At 43.5% G+C, this 20,168-nt stretch overlaps 1 protein-coding gene and 1 long non-coding RNA gene across 6 annotated transcripts; one reads left to right on the forward strand and one right to left on the reverse strand.

The window, feature by feature from the left end:
- Positions 1–15,624, reverse strand: SLC25A15 (solute carrier family 25 member 15). Of its 3 annotated transcripts, XM_075741932.1 has the most exons (9): positions 15,485–15,623; positions 14,576–14,697; positions 13,076–13,138; positions 12,639–12,767; positions 8,582–8,840; positions 4,929–5,066; positions 4,426–4,595; positions 3,242–3,400; positions 1–2,337 (listed from the first exon to the last, which is right to left on the reverse strand). In XM_075741932.1, exons 4-9 carry the CDS (start codon positions 12,691–12,693, stop codon positions 2,213–2,215), a joined length of 906 nt encoding a protein of 301 aa, XP_075598047.1. In that variant the 5' UTR covers positions 12,694–12,767; positions 13,076–13,138; positions 14,576–14,697; positions 15,485–15,623; the 3' UTR covers positions 1–2,212. The 3 variants fall into 3 exon arrangements, with proteins under 3 accessions (XP_075598047.1, XP_075598046.1, XP_075598048.1); XM_075741931.1 differs by lacking the exon at positions 13,076–13,138 and having other exon boundaries at positions 14,584–14,697; positions 15,485–15,624; XM_075741933.1 differs by lacking the exons at positions 13,076–13,138; positions 15,485–15,623 and adding an exon at positions 14,858–14,876 and having other exon boundaries at positions 14,584–14,697.
- Positions 15,532–19,437, forward strand: LOC142599896 (uncharacterized). 3 transcript variants are annotated; one of them, XR_012833340.1, is made up of 4 exons: positions 15,532–15,654; positions 16,175–16,251; positions 16,974–17,057; positions 18,384–19,434. It is a non-coding gene; the product is annotated as an uncharacterized LOC142599896 (long non-coding RNA). The 3 variants fall into 3 exon arrangements; XR_012833339.1 differs by lacking the exon at positions 15,532–15,654 and having other exon boundaries at positions 15,808–16,251; positions 17,650–19,437; XR_012833338.1 differs by lacking the exon at positions 15,532–15,654 and having other exon boundaries at positions 15,808–16,251; positions 18,384–19,433.
- Positions 19,438–20,168: the final 731 nt, after the last annotated feature.

Genomic DNA, 20,168 nt, shown 5'->3' on the forward strand with positions numbered 1-20,168 from the left:
TTAATCAAATCAAACTTTATTCCCATGAATTCCTATTCCAACATTATGAAGTTCTTAGCTGAACAACTGATACATGTGTACAGCTTAAGCAGCTGTGAATGGAAAAAAATTACTGCTCATATCAACTTCAAAAGGTAAAGTCTCAAAATGCATGTCTACTTCAGCCCCCAGCTTCTTGCTGTGGGTTCAGTTCTAAATATCCCGCTTCTTTTGAAGCTTCAACTTTTGTATTAAAAATTGCAACCATGAGCTTTAAAAAATGAAAGCAAAGACAAACCTAAGAAATAGATTGAAGTATTCCACTGATGTGGAGTGAGTCGTTGCCTTTTTATAACTATTAAAAACATGTAAAAATATACTATTTCTCTTGGGTAGACAACTTTGAAAAGAAGGGGAAATTAACAACTCTTAAAGCCTCCCACCTGAATTTTTTAAACATTTGGCATAAATTCCTTTTAAAGTACTGACAATGCACAGTATTACTGTCCCGGTGTGCCGATCACTCCAGGTAAATTGTTGCAATAAACAGAAGATTCTTCAGGCCTGCTCTGCTTGTAACTGTTCTCAGGGGTGTATGAAAAGGAGATAAACAGTTCTTGCTGTGTGTGAAAGCTGGGGAAGGAAGAAGAGGTTGTGGAACTCCAGCAATCACCTTTCATCAAAGGGGCTGTTAACAATGCAGTGGAGTAGGCAGTTTAAGTGCACCCTGGCTCCGCTGCGAGAGGCAGTAGGTACTGAGATGCTTTCATCTATGGCTAAAGCTTTTACCTGTGTCTGGATCTGAAGGGGAAGCTGTAACACGCAAAACTGAGCTGTGACTGTCATCAGTCACTGACAAGCTGTGATTGCTGTGACAAGTTGCTAATCTCTGTGTAGCTCTCATGATCTCAGCGGGTCAAAGATCTCTGCTGATCCCAGGGGGCAGCCTGTCTGTGCCCTCCACAAGGGTGGGTTGTCACTTGCAGCACACAGACAACATCCCTCTGTACAACTCCAGGCCTGAGTCTTGAACTGTGTTGCTACTGAGACCTGATTTGCCTTCTCTCAGGATAAGCAGTAGCTGCTGCTTATAAGGGAGAGCATGCTTGTATAAAGAACATCCTACTTAAAGACAGTGGTAGCTAGAAATAGGTGTTACTGCAATAAATAGGTGTTACTGCGTCATTTTGGGTAACACTGACTAACTGCACATTTAATCAAGCAACATGACCAAGCACACATTCCCTCCAGGCCTGAGGGTGACATGAACTATCCAGTCATATGAGCTTTTTCCACTCAGCTGAGGAGACACAGCCTGTGGCAGAACTCCAGCAAAAGCAAGCACTACACCATGGAGACCATGGTGTCAGTTGTCTCTAAGAACTCAGTTCTGGCTTTCTGCTCCTCTCTAGCTTCCTGCCCTTCAAGCACATGGACTCATTCATGTCAAGGTGACCCCAAGCAGGAGCCTACACAAAGTCAGAATTCTGTGCTCAGAGCCAGCAGACATTTCCAGCAGTTGCCCTTATGTTAAGTATTTAATTCAGTGGTGCTTGGTGTAGTCCAGCACTTCTTGGATTTAGAAAATAATAAAATGCTGCCTGGACTCCTTAAACCCAGTAACCGTGTGTTTTTATGTCAAATGCAGGCATATCTCACCTCTGAGTCATACAAGGTAGGGAGTGAACACTTCCTACTGGGACAGAGGTCACAAGTCAGTCACCAAGTGCCATGACCTTGGAAAGTCACAGAGCAGAAAGGAGCTGGAAAAGGACAGGGGTCTAGCTGAGGGATACAGGTCAGTCAGTCATTCTCAGCAAGATCAGACAGGACTGCCATTATTTTTGAGTCAGACACTTGCCAGCAACAACTGGGAAAGTTCACCACCACAGCATGGATTTTAAATCACAGCCTACCACTGCGTGTTACACCAAACCCAACAGGTCAACAGAAGTAATTTTAGCACCATTACAGGTCAGGAAAATACAATTTATGACATGCAATGTACCTAGCACAGAATCTGCAAGATGGAGATAGTTCTGCTGGTCCAATTCAAGCAGCATGTACACATCTCTCTAAAATCACCTGTATTTAAAAAATTACAAATCCTAAACTGGAGTTCCTAAAATCAGGTCACTGATTTGGCCCTGCTCAGACCATGATGTGATCTACACATTTTTGATTATTAAAGTGATCCTCACACAACCTTTTGTTCTCCATCTGCTAGAAGGGATCAGTAAGAATCTATTTGTTGCATCATAAGTTTCCGGCTGTACTCATAAGCAAGGAATAGTGCCCCGTTGGCCAGGAATGCACGGATCATAGTTGGCTTTAGTCCAGAATACAAGGCAAGTACACCTGGAAAGGAAATCAGGGCCTGTTAGCAATTTATTAGAATGCCTATCTGCATCAATCACTCTGTTTTTTACCTTTGCAGGATACTGAATTAAGGCTTCTGCTTACAGGGATGTGCACACACAGAGCTGAGCTCACTGGTGTAGCAGCTCACTGCAGTGTTACTGGATATTGATACAGGAGGAGTACCTAGAGTTGTAACATGAGGTTAGCCGTTTAAGTGTTTATGTTAGAAGCTTATCTCAGGTATGACAGGGTTTTCAGAAAGCTACCTTGGTCACCTGAGGATACAGCTCACAGCAACTGCACCACAGCTGGCAAGGGGACAGAAAGAACAGCAGGACTATGTTGGAGCTGTGCCCCAAGCCAGACTCCCGCTCTGATTAGTGTCTTCCCTAGCAACAGGGCCAGGATTAACATCTGCTGCCATGTGCATTCTGACACTATCTTCTGAAGCGCTTGATAAAGACCTTCTCCAGAGATGAGACACTGAGGCAGATGCCCCAAGTTGCCAAACTAGACAGGATTGATTTATTAGACGGCCTGCAGTCAGCCATATCTTAACTTCCAGAGGTGAAGAAAAATTCTGTACGGAACTTAACCAGTTCCTTCAATTTTCATGTATAGGTCTGGTCATGGGTAATGGAGCTTTTAACGCGTACTGAGCTGTCAGGTGTAAGTGAATTGTCTCCTGAACCAAGAGACATGGGAGATGCAGTAGGTCTCAATTTCTAGATTCCAAACTTTCCAGACTACATGAAGCATCAATATTAGTTTGCTAGAAACAGTTATTGTCTGTCTCTAACACATTATCAGTGGACTAGATTTCTTAGGCAATTTTTGATATTGGAGGATATAGATTTCAATCTGCAGCCCTGCAGATTCAGTTGATACGCTGCACACTCACCTTCCGTTCTCACAACAGTTACAAATGTTCCCATAAAGCCCGTCTGTTTTCCAGCCATTGAAAGAACCTGAATTCTAGATTTGACACAGTCCACAGGATACACAGCAATCCACAGACAGCTGCCTCCAAAACCTCCACTTAGTAGCAAAGGAATGGGACCTAAATGTAAGAAACAAGCTTTTATATACACCCCAAAATATTCACCAACATAAACATCACATTATTTCATCTACAGAATTCAAAGAGAACAGAGGAACCTGCTTATGACAAAAAGAGCAGTTTCTGCTCCCCCCCAAACCTTTAAGTTAATTTTAAGCCACTGGTGAGTTGCAAGTCTAACCAGAAGCTCAAAGGTTACAAGGAGTGCCTCTTCGCATGGCCAATAAACTAAAAAAGCATAACTCAGAATTCTGTTTTGACTGTATTAACTAAATTAACTCCACTTCTTTCACACCTGTAATCACTTTCCAGTGCTAACTGTGAAATGGTTTAGAGTAACATCACATAGTGGCACCAATCACCTCTACAGAGATTTGTTTGGTACAGTGAAGTTACTTTGTGATCAGTCATTTTTCACGATGCAACCTCATTTTGTGTTTCAGATCAGATGTTTATAAGCATTTTGCAACAGAGAGCAGAATGCATGCAGCTGAAATCCTAACTCCCAGCAAGACAAAGTATTACTGTTCAGTCTTTGAACAGCAGACAAGCAAACTTTATTCTGGCATTGCCTTATTTTTACATGTCTGATTTTCAAACTCAGTGTTCTCTTACTATCATTGTAATGACATCTACCAGTCAGCATACACTTGAACACACTGTTCAAGAGAATACAACTAAAGACTTCAAAATCGCTCAGAACGGCTGCTGAAATGAAATAGTCCAGAGTTGTGTTGCACCGTAGGGTCAGATATTTAAGTAGTTTTGTAGTATTACCGTTAGCTCGCTGTATTTATTTGTTATTTATAATACATTCTGCTCCATTGGAAAATGTCACTTCAATAATTCACTACTATATACACAAATTGCAAACCTCTGTATTTTTACGTCCAGTTTCCTTCATTTTGCATGTATTTTACAACTGCTGCGCATGATTAGCATATCTTCAGGGAAGACATGCTCACCCCTCTTTATGTTTCCCATGACAGCATGCTAAAATCCACCTGGAAAAAGGGGCACCGTACCTAATTCATCTTTTGATCTCCCAGAGGCAAAGAATGTCCGGCTCAGTTCATACCCTCCAAAGAAGAAGAAATAGCCTGGGACTTCCCGCAGCAAAGTGCTTGACAGGCCACGGTAAAATCCAAGGGGACCATCCTTTTGAATAACACCCTTCACTACTGACCAAACTGTACTGATAGAGAGGTTGATCCAGTTAGTGATGCTTAATAGCCAGATAATGAGAAGGTTACAGGACAACAGGCAACTGCAGTAACAAAGAAGGGTTAGACCCATTGTGTTAGACAATATAATTCAAGTGACACTTAGAACAAGATCCTGCTGGGAGCCCTTCACTGGCATCCAGCTTCACTAGTACCTGGAAGATCTCCAGGCTGTGACCCTCCCAGCCACAACTCTTCTCTGGTTAACAGCACACTACAAATGTGACACTGAGAGCCAACGCAGAATTAAAATAATAAATACACATTAAAGTGTTTCAGAGGTACTGTGCAGGGCATATACTTACTTGTGTCCCTGGATTATCTTTCCTGACAACTGCATTTCGTGCATGGCCTGCAGCCGGCACTTCACCAGCTCCGTTGGGCAGAGGACAAGGGTGGCAAAGGCAGAGGCGAAGGAGCCTGCAGCAGCATTCTGCAGATCACTGCAACAGAGAAGCTGCAGAGGGTATCTGGGCACTGACCTTCAGTGCAGTGGAGACGCTGCACGAGCTATCAGCCCCCTGAACATTGACTCTAAATACCATAAACAAAAACTGACGGACAGTCTTGGGGGAAAGAGTCCAAAGGGAAAAGGGCTGAACTACGGAGATGATAAACCTAGCTCATCCCATTGCATATACAACTCAAATACATCCTTTGACACTTGAGAAGATATATTGCAACATTTACCTTTGTTGCTATGCGTTAGTGATTACAGTAGAGTAAACATTATCAAATCTTCCCTTTCTTGGCTTTTATAAAAGTTTTGTAGATTTGTTTTACTGGGCAACTTTTGGATACTAGTACTATTCCTCAATGAGAACAGGAACAATAATCACCCTATACAGACGGTAGTGTTCTCAAATTCACCTTATCAGTATTAATACCAGTTTTCAGTAGAAGATGATAGAAATCCAAAACCAAGGCACAATGGATGACTATAATCTTTATATGGATGTGCTGCCATGAATTCAACCATCTGAATCAGAGATGGTGCAGACAAACAAACCACACAACAGAACAGGACAGCACTGTAATCTGCATTGACTCACAGTATTCCAAAACTGGGACTTACTTAGCAGTGATTCTACACATTTGCAATGTCTGGGCTGCTAAACTGCCAGAACTTAAAAAACTGGTATTCCAGGATCATACAGCTTTATGATACACTTTAAACAGGTTCCTACAGATGCTGGCGTTGGACAGGAGCTGCACAATAGCAGAGAACAAGCAAGTGGAGCTTCTCTTTTTTTTTTTTTTTCAGAGCCTGGGGAGTCAGCACAGCAGAGACTGACCTTGCTGCTGCACAGAATCTCCTTCCACGCAACAGAGATGTTAGCCCAGTATCCAGCAGTTTTATACACCTACAGTATCAGTGCTTAAAGCTACAACTTTTCACCTTACGGAAGCATCATAGAACTAAAGTTGTGACATGAAGCAAAGCTTGTGACATTCAGATATGGCAGTGACACAGTCAAAGTGGAAGAAATCAGTAACTGCCTGACAGAGCAGCAACTGAATAATAGGCAGTAAATAAAAAATGGCAAAAGTGATTGCACATTGCTTTTCCAGCATGCACACAGCTTGGCATAACAGGGATCTGAGATGCAGCCCACTAAAGCTCAAGACAGAACAAGGCAGGGTTAAAAACACAGTACATGGCTGAGCCCTGCAGTCATTAAGCTATGAGCTAAAGCAAGGCAATAAAGGTACACTCTGAAGAATTAGAATAAGAAAATATCGAAGAGGCGCCTTCTAACCATGCGCTAAAGAATGCATGGGATCCTTCCTCCTTCGAGAGAGAAAAAAACCAGATGCTATCAAACTTGAAAAGAATTCTGACACATGTACATAAAGTACTAGATTTAGCCATAATTCAGATCTTTTCTACTTTTGCCTGTTGATGTTTAATTCTACACACAAAAATTCAACTAGACCCACTGTTCAGGCTTTGGTCTTTAATATAGTGAGCCTCGCAGAAGTAATAAACCTTGAATCCTGTTCAAGTTCCCTCTCAATTCAAAATGCCTAATCCAGTATTTTTTCTGGATGGGAGAGTTTTGATCACACAGCACAGGAACAAGAATCCTCTACTGTTTACACTGCTGTTTCTTCTGTAAAAGGCATTTATCTTGTTTTTTCAAAGAAAATAACCTCCTGAAGATGACTAGTCACGTACTAAGAAAGTCAAACTGAGGTGAACAAGGATAATAGTTCTCTCAGTTTAGACTTTGGCATGGCACAGAATCAGTTTGGTTGGACTAAATGGATGTTAAAACATAAATGGAATTTAGCATTTCTCTCTCCATTTATTTTCTTTTTGACTCATGCATCAGTGGCATGCATTCTTTTAACTGGAATACGTGGTGTTTTGTAACTGTCCCGGTAACTGTTTTGCAAGGCTTCACACACTGAGTGGGGTACTCCCAAACACAGGCAGACCAGGCAAGCTTATTTCCAAGCCCTTTAAAGGTATGACTGAAAAGGTAACTTAGAGCAAAACCAAACTATTATAGCTGGCTTTGAGAAATCACAAACATTATAACATAATGAAAGAGTGAGAAGTAAATATGAGTAAGAAAAATGGTCAGGTTCACTTCAGTTTGCAACCTGATGCATTTTCTTCTAAGGCTAAGATAGTATCACCCTTTTTTAAACAACAGAGGCAATGAAGGTAATTACAGTTCTCCACTTCTCATGTCTGGAGGATAACTACCTCATCAGGGTTTCTCCCCTCCCCTATAGCACACCACAAAGGCTTCTCAACTCTTCCACAATGAGAAGGGGTGGAGATGTCCTGGACAGGCCACATGTACTCAGGGCACCAGTGCAGACCATGTCAAACAATTCTCTCATACATGCACTTTGTAAGATCTCCCCACAATGATCCAGATGAAGAATCCAAGGGAGAAACTTTTCAAGTAAACTTAAACCTTTAGTGTTTTGTCCTAGTACAGCCATGCAGTCATGCTACTTGCTTTTCAATCAACACTGAATTAAACAGCCATCCTGGATCTGAAAAATACCAGTATGTGACCAAGGAAAGAAGGGTCAGATGTCAGAGGCACTTGCTATTGCTACATATTCAAATTACATTTCCATTCTGTATCCTATTCTAAAGATGTCGAGTAGTACACCTACGTATACTGTTTGAAAGTTTCCAGCACTACCTTCCCTACATACACCCTGAACATGCTGTCTCAGTCACTGGAGGAGATGATCCTGGGACCTCTGCAGGTCTGTGGTCTACCTCCCAGGAGGGTCACAAAAGATGGGAAGTGTGCTGTTGGTAGGCCTACCTCCTACATTTCAGTGGGTAGGAAAAGATCTGTAAAGGTCTGTAAAAGATTTGTACAGGTCTGTAAACTGAGCAAGCAGGAAATCCCTGATTTAAGCAAGCAATAAAAAAAGGTAGAAACAATTCTGTCTCAGCTGAGAGGTCTCAACTGCCAGAAAACAGTGAAAGAGAATGCAAGTAGACAGCAATTAATATAAATTGTTTCTTCATCACTTCATACTCCCTCGTAGCAGGCCTCAGTTTTAAGATAAAGTACATCTTAGCATGTGACAGGAGAACATCTCACATAATGCCACTTTTAGATACTTGTCTTGCACTTCGGTAGCTACCCACGTCATGTCAGAGATCAAAGGCAGAATCACGGCCTCCCCTGCTACTCCCATTTGCAGACAGACATGACAGAGGCAGAACAAAGCTAATATTCCAGTTAAGTTGTGATTATCTAAACCAGTCAGTTGCACTGACAAGTAGATGGCTCTGTTGTAGTTGGACACCATATCCTAGCACAAAGGTGTATATTCCAAAAATTACTACACTGCATACTGGCAGAAGGGGGCCTGGGACATCAGCTGCACCCTGACAATACAATATTTGAAAGCAGCAGTTGCATGATTTTTTATTTATTTAATGTAAAATATGAAACAGATTTCTATTACTAACCTGAGCTTTGTTTTCCTGTCTACTCCAACAATTCTTCTCACAATTTGTTGGCAAAATCCATAGCACATGAACAGAACGGAGTTCTCCGCAATGTTGGCTACAAGCGCTGGTGTGGTTCCCTTGTAGAAGCCTCGAAACCCCACTTGCTTATAGGTTTTCACAAAACAGTCAACAATTCCTTTGTACAGGTCAGGGAATGTCTGCATCTTCACCTTCGCGGTGTCAAAGGGCTGGCCAGTCACCACGCATGCTGTCCCACCTAAGCAAGCAGTGGAAGTTAAAAGGGTGGCTGAAGGTTATCACAACTGAAAGGCCTGTATATATGAACAGCACTATTAGGAAAATCACACAGAAAGCAAAGATGAAAAGACAACTGCATTGATTTTAGCACAATGGCATCAATTGTCAGTAGTGAATTTAGTTAACCTGAACAAAAAAAAAATCATGCGTAACAGCAGTAACAGTTTGATTCTCCTTAAACATTTCTTTACCTTGCTAAAAGCAAGGATCTAAATGAATCCTTTCACTTACATAAACGGGTACTGAATTAGAGGTATTGTTCTGCAATCAAGTCACTTGTGTTAATGAGTTAAGCAACATCTTCCCTTGCTCATTAACACAGTGGTTCAAAAGCCATCTGATTTTGCTCCAACAATAACAAAAAACTGAAAGATTTGTAATCAAGTGAGACAAAGATTCCCCTAGAACAAGAGGAACACTGCTGAGAGTGCTAAAACTGATGATGCATTATAAATTGATAACCAAAGACTTTACTTCAAAACTCCAGATGACTCTTATTTACATTTATTCCCATATACTGGAAGAAAGCATCCAGGATAAGCTGAAAAGGGGCAAAAGGGCAAAGTTTCTCAATGTGTTATCTTTTCCAAACTAAACTGCAAGGCCAATACCCTGAAAACTTGTGAGATATATCCATCAATGTCATCAATAACCACTTTGCCCACAGTGCAGTGTTCTTCCACAAGATCTAACTCAATTCAGTACTCTGCAGAAGGAGCTAACGTTACACTTTTCCAGTAAGAAATACCAGCACACACTGACAGCAATCTTTTAGGAGCCAATACCTAACAGGAAACATATGATAGGTGTACTCTATATAGACTTTATGGTTTTGCTTTTTTAGCAAAAAAAGAATCATCCTCAAACAGAAGCTGATCTTTAACCAAAGCACAGTTGACACGCATATACCTTAAACAGGGCAAGTTAACAAGATGTTTTTTCAGCTATGAAATGGAAATAATTATCTATAAATGCAGACAATGTAAAGAAACTGAAATAGAAACAAATGTCCAATTAAGATTAGTTATTTTTCCTCTAAGTGGGGAGTAAAAGAGCGAGCAAGTGTTTAACCAAGGTTATTTTCAATCGATTTTATTCTCTGAGAAAACATTTGTGTTATATTGTCCTTGCTCCTCTGCAAAGAGGTACTTCAGGTCTTGAGGAACTCAACATCCTAGTTCCCATAAAACCTCATTCTCAACCAGATGGACCATTAAAAGCTTCAGAGCAAATCATGCAAGGAAGCATGAAATGCTTCTTACTCTGGGAAGGATAACCAAGGATGGAAGTAGCTGGCTCAGACTAGTAACATCCATGTAAGCCTCAGATGAAAAGTGGAGTGGGAAAGGCTGAGCCAATGCTACTTGCAGGCAAGTCAGGTAGATATTCAACTACAGGACTAATGCTAGGTTCTTGTGTAAAGGTAGACCTAAAACATCCACGTGTAGTAAAATAATGGCTTTTGGAAGAAGCCCAAGAAAACCAGGAACGGTCTTGGGAATGCAAAGCTGAAAAAATGGGAGTTGACTGTGAACGGCTGTTCCAAAAAGGGAAAAGGCTCTCCTTACACTGTCATTGGAGGTGGCACAAGAAGCCCAGTAAGCTACAGCAACGAACTTTGTAAGCCTCAAGGTAAAGACCAAGAGTCCCAGTTAATATCTAAAATATTAAAGAAAAAAAATAATTCTTCCAGCCAGCAGTAGAGTCTAAAAAAAAAAAATCAACAAAAAACCCAAGACAAACCAGAAAAATAAGTCAACCCTGCTTGAATATTTAGATAAACACGGTCCTAATAATAACATAGGAACAGTATGGAAGAGAGTCCTAATTAATCAAAAAAGTGATTAGAGGTTGCTCAGATCCTAGGCAAAGGACTATGACCCACAGGCAGCTAAATGACTTATTTATTCTTGCTCAGAATTTACTTGCCCCAATATGTCATTACTTATCAGCTAGTCAAGACTGTACCTAGAGAGGAAGGTAAAACGAGGTTACGCATTTGCTGGAGGAACTAGCTGTTTGCCTAGTTAAATACACTTTCTAAAGGGTGCAGAGACACATGTAATACAGAAACGGGCACTACTAATGAACGTAGGCAATACAAAGCAAGTATGTGGAAAGAACATGGAAAATAAATACTAGAGGAACAGTAAAACTACCTATTACAACAGAAGTAGCAAAGAAAAAGAACAGTGATTGAGGATTACTGTAGTCATGTTGAAAAAGGTCTGAATTCCTTCATCTTATCTGAAGGCAGGAGAACTATACCAGAGAAGAAAACAGGATAACTAGTTCTAAGATCCTCTAAGCTCTACTGCCAAAAAACAGGCAAGCCTCAAGTGCGTGACCTGTTAGCCTGAATGTGGGCATGGAACAGTATCGCCAGGCAATGGGTTACTAAGCTAATGCCAGTTTCCAGCTCTTGTAGTAGCCAAGATGAGACACACCAGGCTTCAACTCAAAAAGTCAGCTTCCTAAGCCAGAGCACTCCACTGCCCTGGATGTTAATAGCAGCATTTCTGAGCTGAAGTACCAGGAAGGAAAGCAATCACAGTTCCCACTTAAGCACCTGGGAACATCTGCAAAACCATTAAGAACTGCACAGATATTAAGCTGCTGCTTTGGGAAATAGCACGTATATAATAGCTATTCTTTACTGAGGACCCAAAACCCAAGGAGAATGAACAGACTAACAGAAACATATTTTTTCTAAGGCAATGAAGGAATAATAGCAGCAACAATTCTCTTCCCTTGCAGGGACAGAGGGGTGTTGTCTAGTCAATAACATATTTTGCAAAGGCTAACAAAGCAGCTATTTGCTGGGCAAAACGTGGTGGCAGTCCAAACGCTTTACAAAGGTGCCAGGTTGGACACATTATCTGTCACCCCTTGCTTTCACTGCACAACGGTTAACTCCACTCTGACAAATGACCTCAAATAACTACCCTTGAATCCACTTAACACCATTAATACTGTCATATTCACAGCCTTAACACAGTCATAAAAGGATTGACTGTAATAGCTATTGTGCGGGGAAAAAAAAACATGCACTGTTTAAACTGGTCACAGCAGTGCAGTAGACAGATCTTTCCTTTCACCTTTTCTGTATAAACACCGTCAGCTTAGAAATGTCAGAAAGACCCCTTTTCCCTGGTAGAGTTCACCCCTCAGCCACAGATGTTACCAACATGATAACGTGAGTGAGACAACGCAACTGTTTTCACGTTTGTGACTGTCACAACTGGTCCAGCAAAACTTTACAGCACAGACCAGACCAAGTGGAAGTTAGTTAAGTGAATTCTTGATCATCAGTCCTACTACTGAGCGTCCTTCCCAGCTTTTAAAGATTCACACCAGGATGTTGTCTGAGCCAACAGCCCTTCAGATAGAGAGGGTTCCTGTGATAAAACCAGCACCTCAATCACTAACACAAGGTTTGAGTTCATTCCAAAACTCTACTTGCAAGCAATTCTTAACTCACGTAAGCGTGAGAACTAACAACGAAACGTAAACCTCCTCCTGGAAAATTATTAGTCTGAAATAAGGGTTACACCATCACTGTCTGGCAGGGGTTTCACCAGGGAGGAGTGATAGTGATGCAGTTACAACGCTGGCTGAGGTCACCTGATTCACCTCCATATGCTAAAATACAGAAGGCAAGGCTTTTTATAGCAATGGGAAATTGCTTTTACATTTGTCAAAGGTACCAAAACTGTCCCTCAGAAGTATTGTGCAATTAAGTTCTCTCCAGCATTACCTGCAGCTCCTGCTGTGAGGTCAATAGCAGCCTGAATAGCAGAGTTGATCCTCATGCTTCACACTTATTTAACAGCTACTTCAGCCTGCAGTCTCCCAGTTTCCTGGCAGGTGTTGAGATACTTGTCTCCTGAAGGAAGAGAAAGATGAAGCAGACACGACTTACGATAACACCGACAGGTAAAAGCATCACACAAATACATTCACTTCCACTCTTCCATTTAGCTTGTTCTAGACCATTTAGAGACAGAAAATGCTTATCCCCAGGACTGAGAAGAAGCATATCTGTATTTTGACTGACTAGTTTTGCCACATTAGGCAAGTCCTCTGGAGTATCACTGCCTAGCTTCAGATTATTTGGGCTTCCCAGCTTTCAGTCTCCCTGGATCTCTCAAATGAGACCAGAGAGTACCTCCAGGAAACACTGTTGAGGATTACCTTTCTATTGATTACAGAAGCATAGTCTCCATCAGGTGGCAGGAATATATCCCCCTATCTCAGCTCCCCACTTACAAAGCAAAACAGAACATTGATCTCCTCATGGTGAGCAGCAGCTAAGAAAACCGTATTCATGATGATACAGGCACATCAGGTATTTCTACGTGGCTCTCAGAAGATATGAGTAAAATAGGAGTGTATATGAACATCTAGAATTCTGCCTGCCTGTCATGTTGCCAGTGCAAGTCCCCCACACACCAGCATATTATAAATAAGAATTACACCTCATCTCTCAGGAAGGCAGCTGGAAAGCAGAAATACAAAGGTGACACTTTCAAATAAAACATGCAAATGAATTCAGTTCTCAAGTTTGCAGCAAGGTACTTTCACTGGGCGAGCAGTTAAAACACGATTGCTTATCTGGAGTAAAATCACTGAGCCAAAGAGCTCCTGCTGTTTCAGAACCATGTTGCTGCTGAGCGAGACACTTGGCTGGCAGTGCTGTCAAAAAAGTTGCATGACTTAAAAAACACACAAATACACACATGAATCAGCCTCTTGTTGATTTTTAGGCCTGGCTTCAAGCATAGTACATCAGTAAACAGAATGTTTTTCACTCTTTTGCCTACTGTAATGCTTCTTTTGAAGCCTGTTGCCTCCTAAAATACATTTTGGAGTAATGTGAATGGGAAACATAATTTCCAGTAGGCTACATTGAAAGAATAATTTAAAAAAAAAAAACCAAAACAAACAAAACACATTGTTTGAACCACATCCTTTGTACAACTTCTGCATTACAAGCACAGACACTTGCATACAAGTAAGGCTTTAAGGAAGTCTGTCTCTAAACAGATTTATTATTCCTGAAGCTTAAAAAACCAAAACAGTAGGCCAAATACTGTCACTCAGTAACTGCACACGTCCAGTCTGTTTAAGATGTGTTGCATGAATCTGAAGGTACTAGATTTAAAAAAAAATGATCACTGTTCTTGTAATAAATGGCACTAATACATGCTGTTTCCAAATTGTGGTTACAGATTTGAACTGTTTCACTACTGACAGCATAGTATGCTAGGTGTTACTTCAAAACAGAGGCTCCAAGACCATGTTACACTTCATTATCCTATATACCTCATTAGCGTTCACACAGCACTCTGCAGTTTTGCTTCTTATTTAGATGAAGAAAAGAGCAACAGATCAGCAAGACAGCCTCTGAATGAAGGGAATTACTAGAGAGTAACAATTGCCTGCATTCAGTAAAATTCACACTGCTTGCGTCATGGTGAGTGCTTATCAACTTGTGCCAGTCCCGAGAGGGAGCACATGCCAAATCACCCACAGATACCCACTGAAAGCTTGGCAGCAGAAGGAAAAACAGAGATGCCTATAAAAATACGGAAGTTTTAAGAGCCAAGGAAGTTTAGTTTCCTGATCTACAAGAGCACATTGCCACTTGCAGAAGATGTAAGACTTAGTCAAAACTACACTAGTATTGTATACGCACATACCTTCTCTCCTATTTTTTTCCTATTTGTAATAATACTAGCAGATTATAAACAGCACGTAGATATTGCGAGGCAACAACTGCTCTGTTACTTCCAAAGCAAATCCAAGCCTCAAACCTGGAAACACAGAAGCATTAGTTAATATAACAGGTCCCACAGAGTCCTCCACCGGCAGCCCCAGATGTTACTCTCTGCTGATACATTCTCCAAACACGAAGTTGATAAACCCAACAGGTAGCAGTGCTCCTTGGAAGAGCCCACAAAGGCTGGCCCTAACTCTGCTTCCAAGGTCTGAGCAGGCCGGCGGGCAGCAGCAGCACAACACCGGGGCTAGCGGTGCCAGGCTCCCACACGTGCTCACAGCCACGGCAGCGATGTGAACTCGTTACTGGCCATGCCGCCAGCTCCAGCGTGGGCAAAGCCGAAAGGTGGCTTTCCTTATGAGAGGAGGGCTCAGCCTGCAATCGCCGTGAGCCCCTGTTCCCTGAACACCCACCCATCTGGGGGAAGAAAGCCCCGGCCTGCGCTTGGCGGGGCGGCGCGGGGAGATGGCAGAGGCCTGCCGGGGCGGGAAGCCGCCTAATCCCGCACCGCCCCCGGCCCGACACCTCCCCCAGGCAGCTGTAGGCAGCCCCCAGGTTCCCGAGGGGCCACGCATCGCTGAGCCCCGAGGCCGCGGCGCACCCCGGGCCCACCCACCAGGCCCACAGGCCGCGGGGCAGCCCGGCTCCCATCCGGGGACCGCGCCGAGCCGAGCCGAGCCGAACCACGGCCTGCCCGGGCCCGGGCCCGCGCCCGGACCCGCTCTACCTGCCTGCCTGCCTGCCTGCCTGCCTGCCTGCCTGCCTGCCTGACCACGGGGCGGGCAAGGCGGCCGCCACCCGTGCCCAGCAGCACCACTCACCACAGCACGCCGCCCGCCTGGGCAGCCCTGCCGCCCGCCGCCGCTGCCCCTATATAGGCGTCCGAGGGAGGCAGCGCGGCCCCCCCGCGGCGCTGGGGAAGACGCGGGCCGGGGAGGCGCCGGGCGGGCAACGGGGCCGGGCCGGGCGGCGGCCTTCGGTGCCCCCGGCGGTGAGAGGCGGATCCGGGCGGGCGGGCGGGCGAGCGAGCGCTAAAACACGCAGCGGCCGGTGAGGCTGCCTGGGCGGGTGGTCGGGGACAGCGTTTTGGGGTCCCTGCAAGTACTAGCCGCTACGCTGCCCGCGCCCCGCTCTCCCTCCGCAACCCTGCGGCCTGGCGGGGGCCGCGGGCGCCGTGTGCGCTGGCGGGGCTGGGGTGACGGAGCCCCATGCCGGGGCGGCCCTGAGGCCTCTGCCCGGCGCTGGGGCTCCTGCGCGGCACGGCCCACGGGTGGGTGCGGACGTGGTAGGGGATGTGAGGGCGGCAGCGGAGCTGGTGCTGCTGCTCGGGTCGAATAGCAGCACATCATCCTCATTTCTTACCCCAAAAATCTGGCCATTTGGTGGGCTGCATTTCAGCTTACTGAGCAGGATTTAACTGAATTTATGAATTAGAACCACAATGTCTTTTTATTTTGGTTGGTTGGTTGGGGTTTGTTTGTCTGTTTGTTTTTAAAGAATGATTTATTTAGGAATTAAGTACCCTGAAAAAACAACTGTGTGTGCCTACAGGGGAACCACAGCAGAGGTGCCATAACTGCCGACACAGGTATTTATCCTGCAGCCACAGCCTGACTAGAGCTTTTTTTTTGGCCGCCTGCTAGTATGCAGTATTTGACACATTTTTTCAATGTCATTCCAGCAATGCAGGAGAAGGAAAATTAGCATGTGGCCATTTTTTTGTTATACATGCCAGAATAACAGCTATGTCAAACAAAAATGACTACTCCCCCTTCCCTAAAAGACAAAATTCCCCATTAAGTTTCACATACGTGTTAGAGGACTAAGCTATACAAGAGAAGCTCTTTTATACTTAAAGATACAGCAGTATAAAATCTTCTGTGTAAAGGTAGACAGTTATACCTGATATCTTGGATACTGACTAAAATTAAAAGGATTTTCTGCTGCCTCTGTAGTTGAATTGAATAGTCAAATACTTGTGGAGATAAAAAGTAATAGGTGTTCCTGTTCAGACATCGGCTAAAACCTCTAGCTTGACTTGCATGTAAAAGACAGTGACCTGTAGCGTGTGAACGTGCTACAAATTGGACATGGACAGACATTGCAATTGTAAGCAACGTGTAAGCAACTTGCTGCAGATAGACAAGAGACTTCTGCTAAACTGAGATGTCACTTTTGTGGTTGTAACTTTTCAGCAATATGAAGTGGAATACGGCAGCTGAAACCGCCATGCTGAGGGTTAGTACCACGTTCCTCAGCTGAAACTGTGCAAAACTCCTTTGATTTTTTTTTCCTTCTTCTTTGGATTAGGCATTAATAGAAGTGCTTGCAATAAGGCTCTTCAGAAGTAATGCCCAGGTGAAAGCAGTAGGACACTGTACAGCCTGCGGAAAGGTAAATGAGCATTATCTATAACATATATCAGTGATCAGTAATACTTGAGATATTCTGCCAGACCAGGCAATGTTTCTGGGAAGTGCTGTACGCCTGCAATCCCTGCTGAGCTGCACGTGTTTGTGTGGATTGAGACAAGCAGACCTACATATTTGAGCTTAGATCCGTGGTGTTTTCGCAGAATAAAACTGACCATTGCTACTTTCAAAGCCCAAACCAAGAAGAAAGCATTATAAATACCAGGAAGTTAAATGTACATTTTTTCCTGTCACTTTTAATTAATTATAGGCTTCAGATACAGCTGATTTTTCTATGCAGTTATTTTCTTTAAAGATTCCTTTTAAATAGTTTGGGGCCGTGCTTCAAAATACGGCAATTGTTAAGGAAGAGCAGGCTAGGTTATAAGTAGTTTCAGAAGCTACATCAAATTGTAAATTACTTAATTGCTTTAATGTAGAAATAATTGCTGAGTCTGTGGTAACCAGTTAGTGATGGTGAGTGAGTTAGTTGTGCGTCTCAAATGATCTGAAATACTTTGAGATTTCTGTTTGGTCACAAATAATTTTGACCTGAGTGCTGACTGCTTTTTTAGCAGGACTGCAGTGCTGTTGGAAGATTCAGTTGGTGAAAAATACCTAACCTCTAATGTAATGAAGCTTGCAACTAATACACCATTAAATCACGTGCTGCCTGCTGTTGCGGTTTGCCAGCTAAAACAACAGGTCTTGGAGTATTTCAGGATGCTTGTTCAGAACCGTGTTCCTCAGGCAGGCCACCAGGCCTGGTCTGCTCTTGTTTGGACCCGGTACAAAAGGTGGAGATGATGAGAGTGCTTGAAATGTTGCCTGGGAGATTTCATAGCCGTCAAATGCAGCACTACAATGAGCATATTGCCACCACATGGCTATTTCTGCTACCTGCACCCGTGTCTACTAAGCCAAACTCTACTTTTTGCCCCTGCACTGTGCTGGCGTGGAGGTCCTAATTGACAATTTGTTTGGGGCTTAACTTTAAGCTTCCCCGTGAAGGATTTAGGCAGGAAATGGGACACGTGCAGAGAGCTCAGCTTGCAAGTGCTTTGGAGGAATGTGGAAGTGTTGTCTGGGGCTGAAGGGGTCTGACTTGGGGTATGGGTGATTGGCTTTGGATGTGATGGCCCATGGTGTGACAGGAGGGGCACGACTGCTCTTGAGCAGAGTGTTTTGGCACTGGAGGGGTGGGTAACTTCTGGGAGCTGAAAAGCTGGGAGGAGGATGCTATGGAAACTTGTCTGACACAGGAGAGGAAGCAGTTTCCTTGCAACACGCATTCCTTTCCATCTTGCAGAATCCCAGCAGTCCAAGGCTGTCTCCTGGGCTGACCATCTCCAGCCAACAACAGGCAAACTATTTGCTCCCTGAAAGCCGTTTTGCCTTTCCTAATTCTTAGGGAAATCTTCATTGCGCAGGAGGATGAACGTCAGTTCTTCACAAGTATCATCTCAGAATAGCAGCCAGAGCTGCAGAAATGAGACCATCAAAACCTTGCAGTGGATGTTGTCCAGTTTGGAGAGGTGAGTCAAGCAGTACAGTACCACATGGAGGAAAAGTAAGATGGCTCCTGCATGTAAGGCGTTACACAGGTCATAGTGATTTAGGTACTGATGTACTACTGTCAACTGCAAGTGAGAGGACAGTGTTGGCCTTTCTGGAGTAGGTTGCAGTTGATGAAGTGAAGGTTTGGGGGACAGCTTCGAACAACGTTTCACAAGGGTGTTTGGCCCTAACCTAATGCAAAATAGACTCCCCAAGTCAGAGGTGAGGAGCTTCAGCACAAAACATTTCAGTCTGCTAGTCTGTTTCTTTTGCACCAAATTAATTACTAGTGTAGATGGTCCCACTACCTTGGGAACTCCAGAACTTCCTGGACTGTGGCATCTTCCTAGTAAGCGTGGAGACTGAAGACCTTACTGAAAATCCATCTGGAAGCACAGGGATGAGGGATAGTGCAAGTCTGAGGAAAAAAAGCTCATGTTCTTGATATAGAGATCATTCTGAGAGAAAGAGACTAGCTGCAGCCATTTTATCACAATGGAAAACATGGGCAGTGCAGGATGCATTGTGGTGTGAAACGGCAGCTGAAGACCACCAAAATAATTTGGAGCAGACTTGGTGACACAAACTGTGTACTGTGACTACTGCTTCCAACAGGAGTGAAAACATCAGGGGTGTTCAGCTGTGCTCAAGGATTGCGCTGGTCTGATTAACAGCAGAGTAAACAATCCACAGAGACAGGTCTTTGGAAGAATGTTTCTTTGCAATGTAAGAGTTGTACTTCCATGTTCTGTTTTCTATACTTTGCACAATAAATTGTTTTTCTTAGTTTGCTTAATATTCTTGGTAACTACCAGTTGCTATGATGATGCACTGTGAGCCTTTTCTGCCTGTTTGTTAGCCAACTGCAAAGACTTACCCTTAAAATCTCGTGCAAAAACAGCAACCCAAAAGACCAACACGCAGTTACTGAATATCAGCCAAACTCTGGGAATTGTCTTGTTGCATTGCCTCAGCAACGTGATACTACCAGGCAGCGGGTCACAGAGAAGGAGCGTCGTGATGCAAAAGAGTGGATTTTTAGGAGTACAAGTAATTTGTTAGTGAAGTTACCTAGATTGAAAGATCTGTGTGGGGGACATATGGGGCATTTGTATACCAAAGGTAAAAAAGTCACTTAGAAATTGCTGTTGCATGAAATAGGGGAAAAAAAACCTTGGAGGAGAAAAAGCACATGGACAAGTGAGTATTGCCAAAAATCAGAGTTGGAAGAAAGTGGCCAACAGCAGCAGTTCCCAGATCATTGGATTTTTGTTTTCAGTTTGTTTTCAGACTGACTTGAGCCAGACCCAATATTTTCCTTCCATTTCTGGTATATCTGCATTTCCTCTGCTCCTTTTCAGATAGACGAAGGTTCTCAGTAGTGTTTGTGCTCACAGCAGGAAGCCATTTTGGTCTTCAGGTACCATGGCAGCACAGTTCTGGTTGCTGCTACCTGTTTCATTTGACCTCATCTGTACTGCTGGCAAGTCAAAAAAAACAAAAAACCAAGACAGACTCCCTTTGGAACTTAAATCTA

This window comes from Balearica regulorum, chromosome 1 (genome assembly GCF_011004875.1).
Source record: "Balearica regulorum gibbericeps isolate bBalReg1 chromosome 1, bBalReg1.pri, whole genome shotgun sequence".
NCBI classification, from domain to species: Eukaryota; Metazoa; Chordata; class Aves; order Gruiformes; family Gruidae; genus Balearica; species Balearica regulorum.

Coding starts and splice junctions, on each gene's coding strand:
- SLC25A15 (XM_075741931.1), bottom strand. CDS start 12,693: ATGAGGATCAACTCTGCTATTCAGGCTGCTATTGACCTCACAGCAGGA. Junction 5,067..8,581: donor GACAGGAAAACAAAGCTCAG/GTTAGTAATAGA, acceptor TCTCTGTTGCAG/TGATCTGCAGAATGCTGCTG. Junction 2,338..3,241: donor AACTGTTGTGAGAACGGAAG/GTGAGTGTGCAG, acceptor TTTCCTTTCCAG/GTGTACTTGCCTTGTATTCT.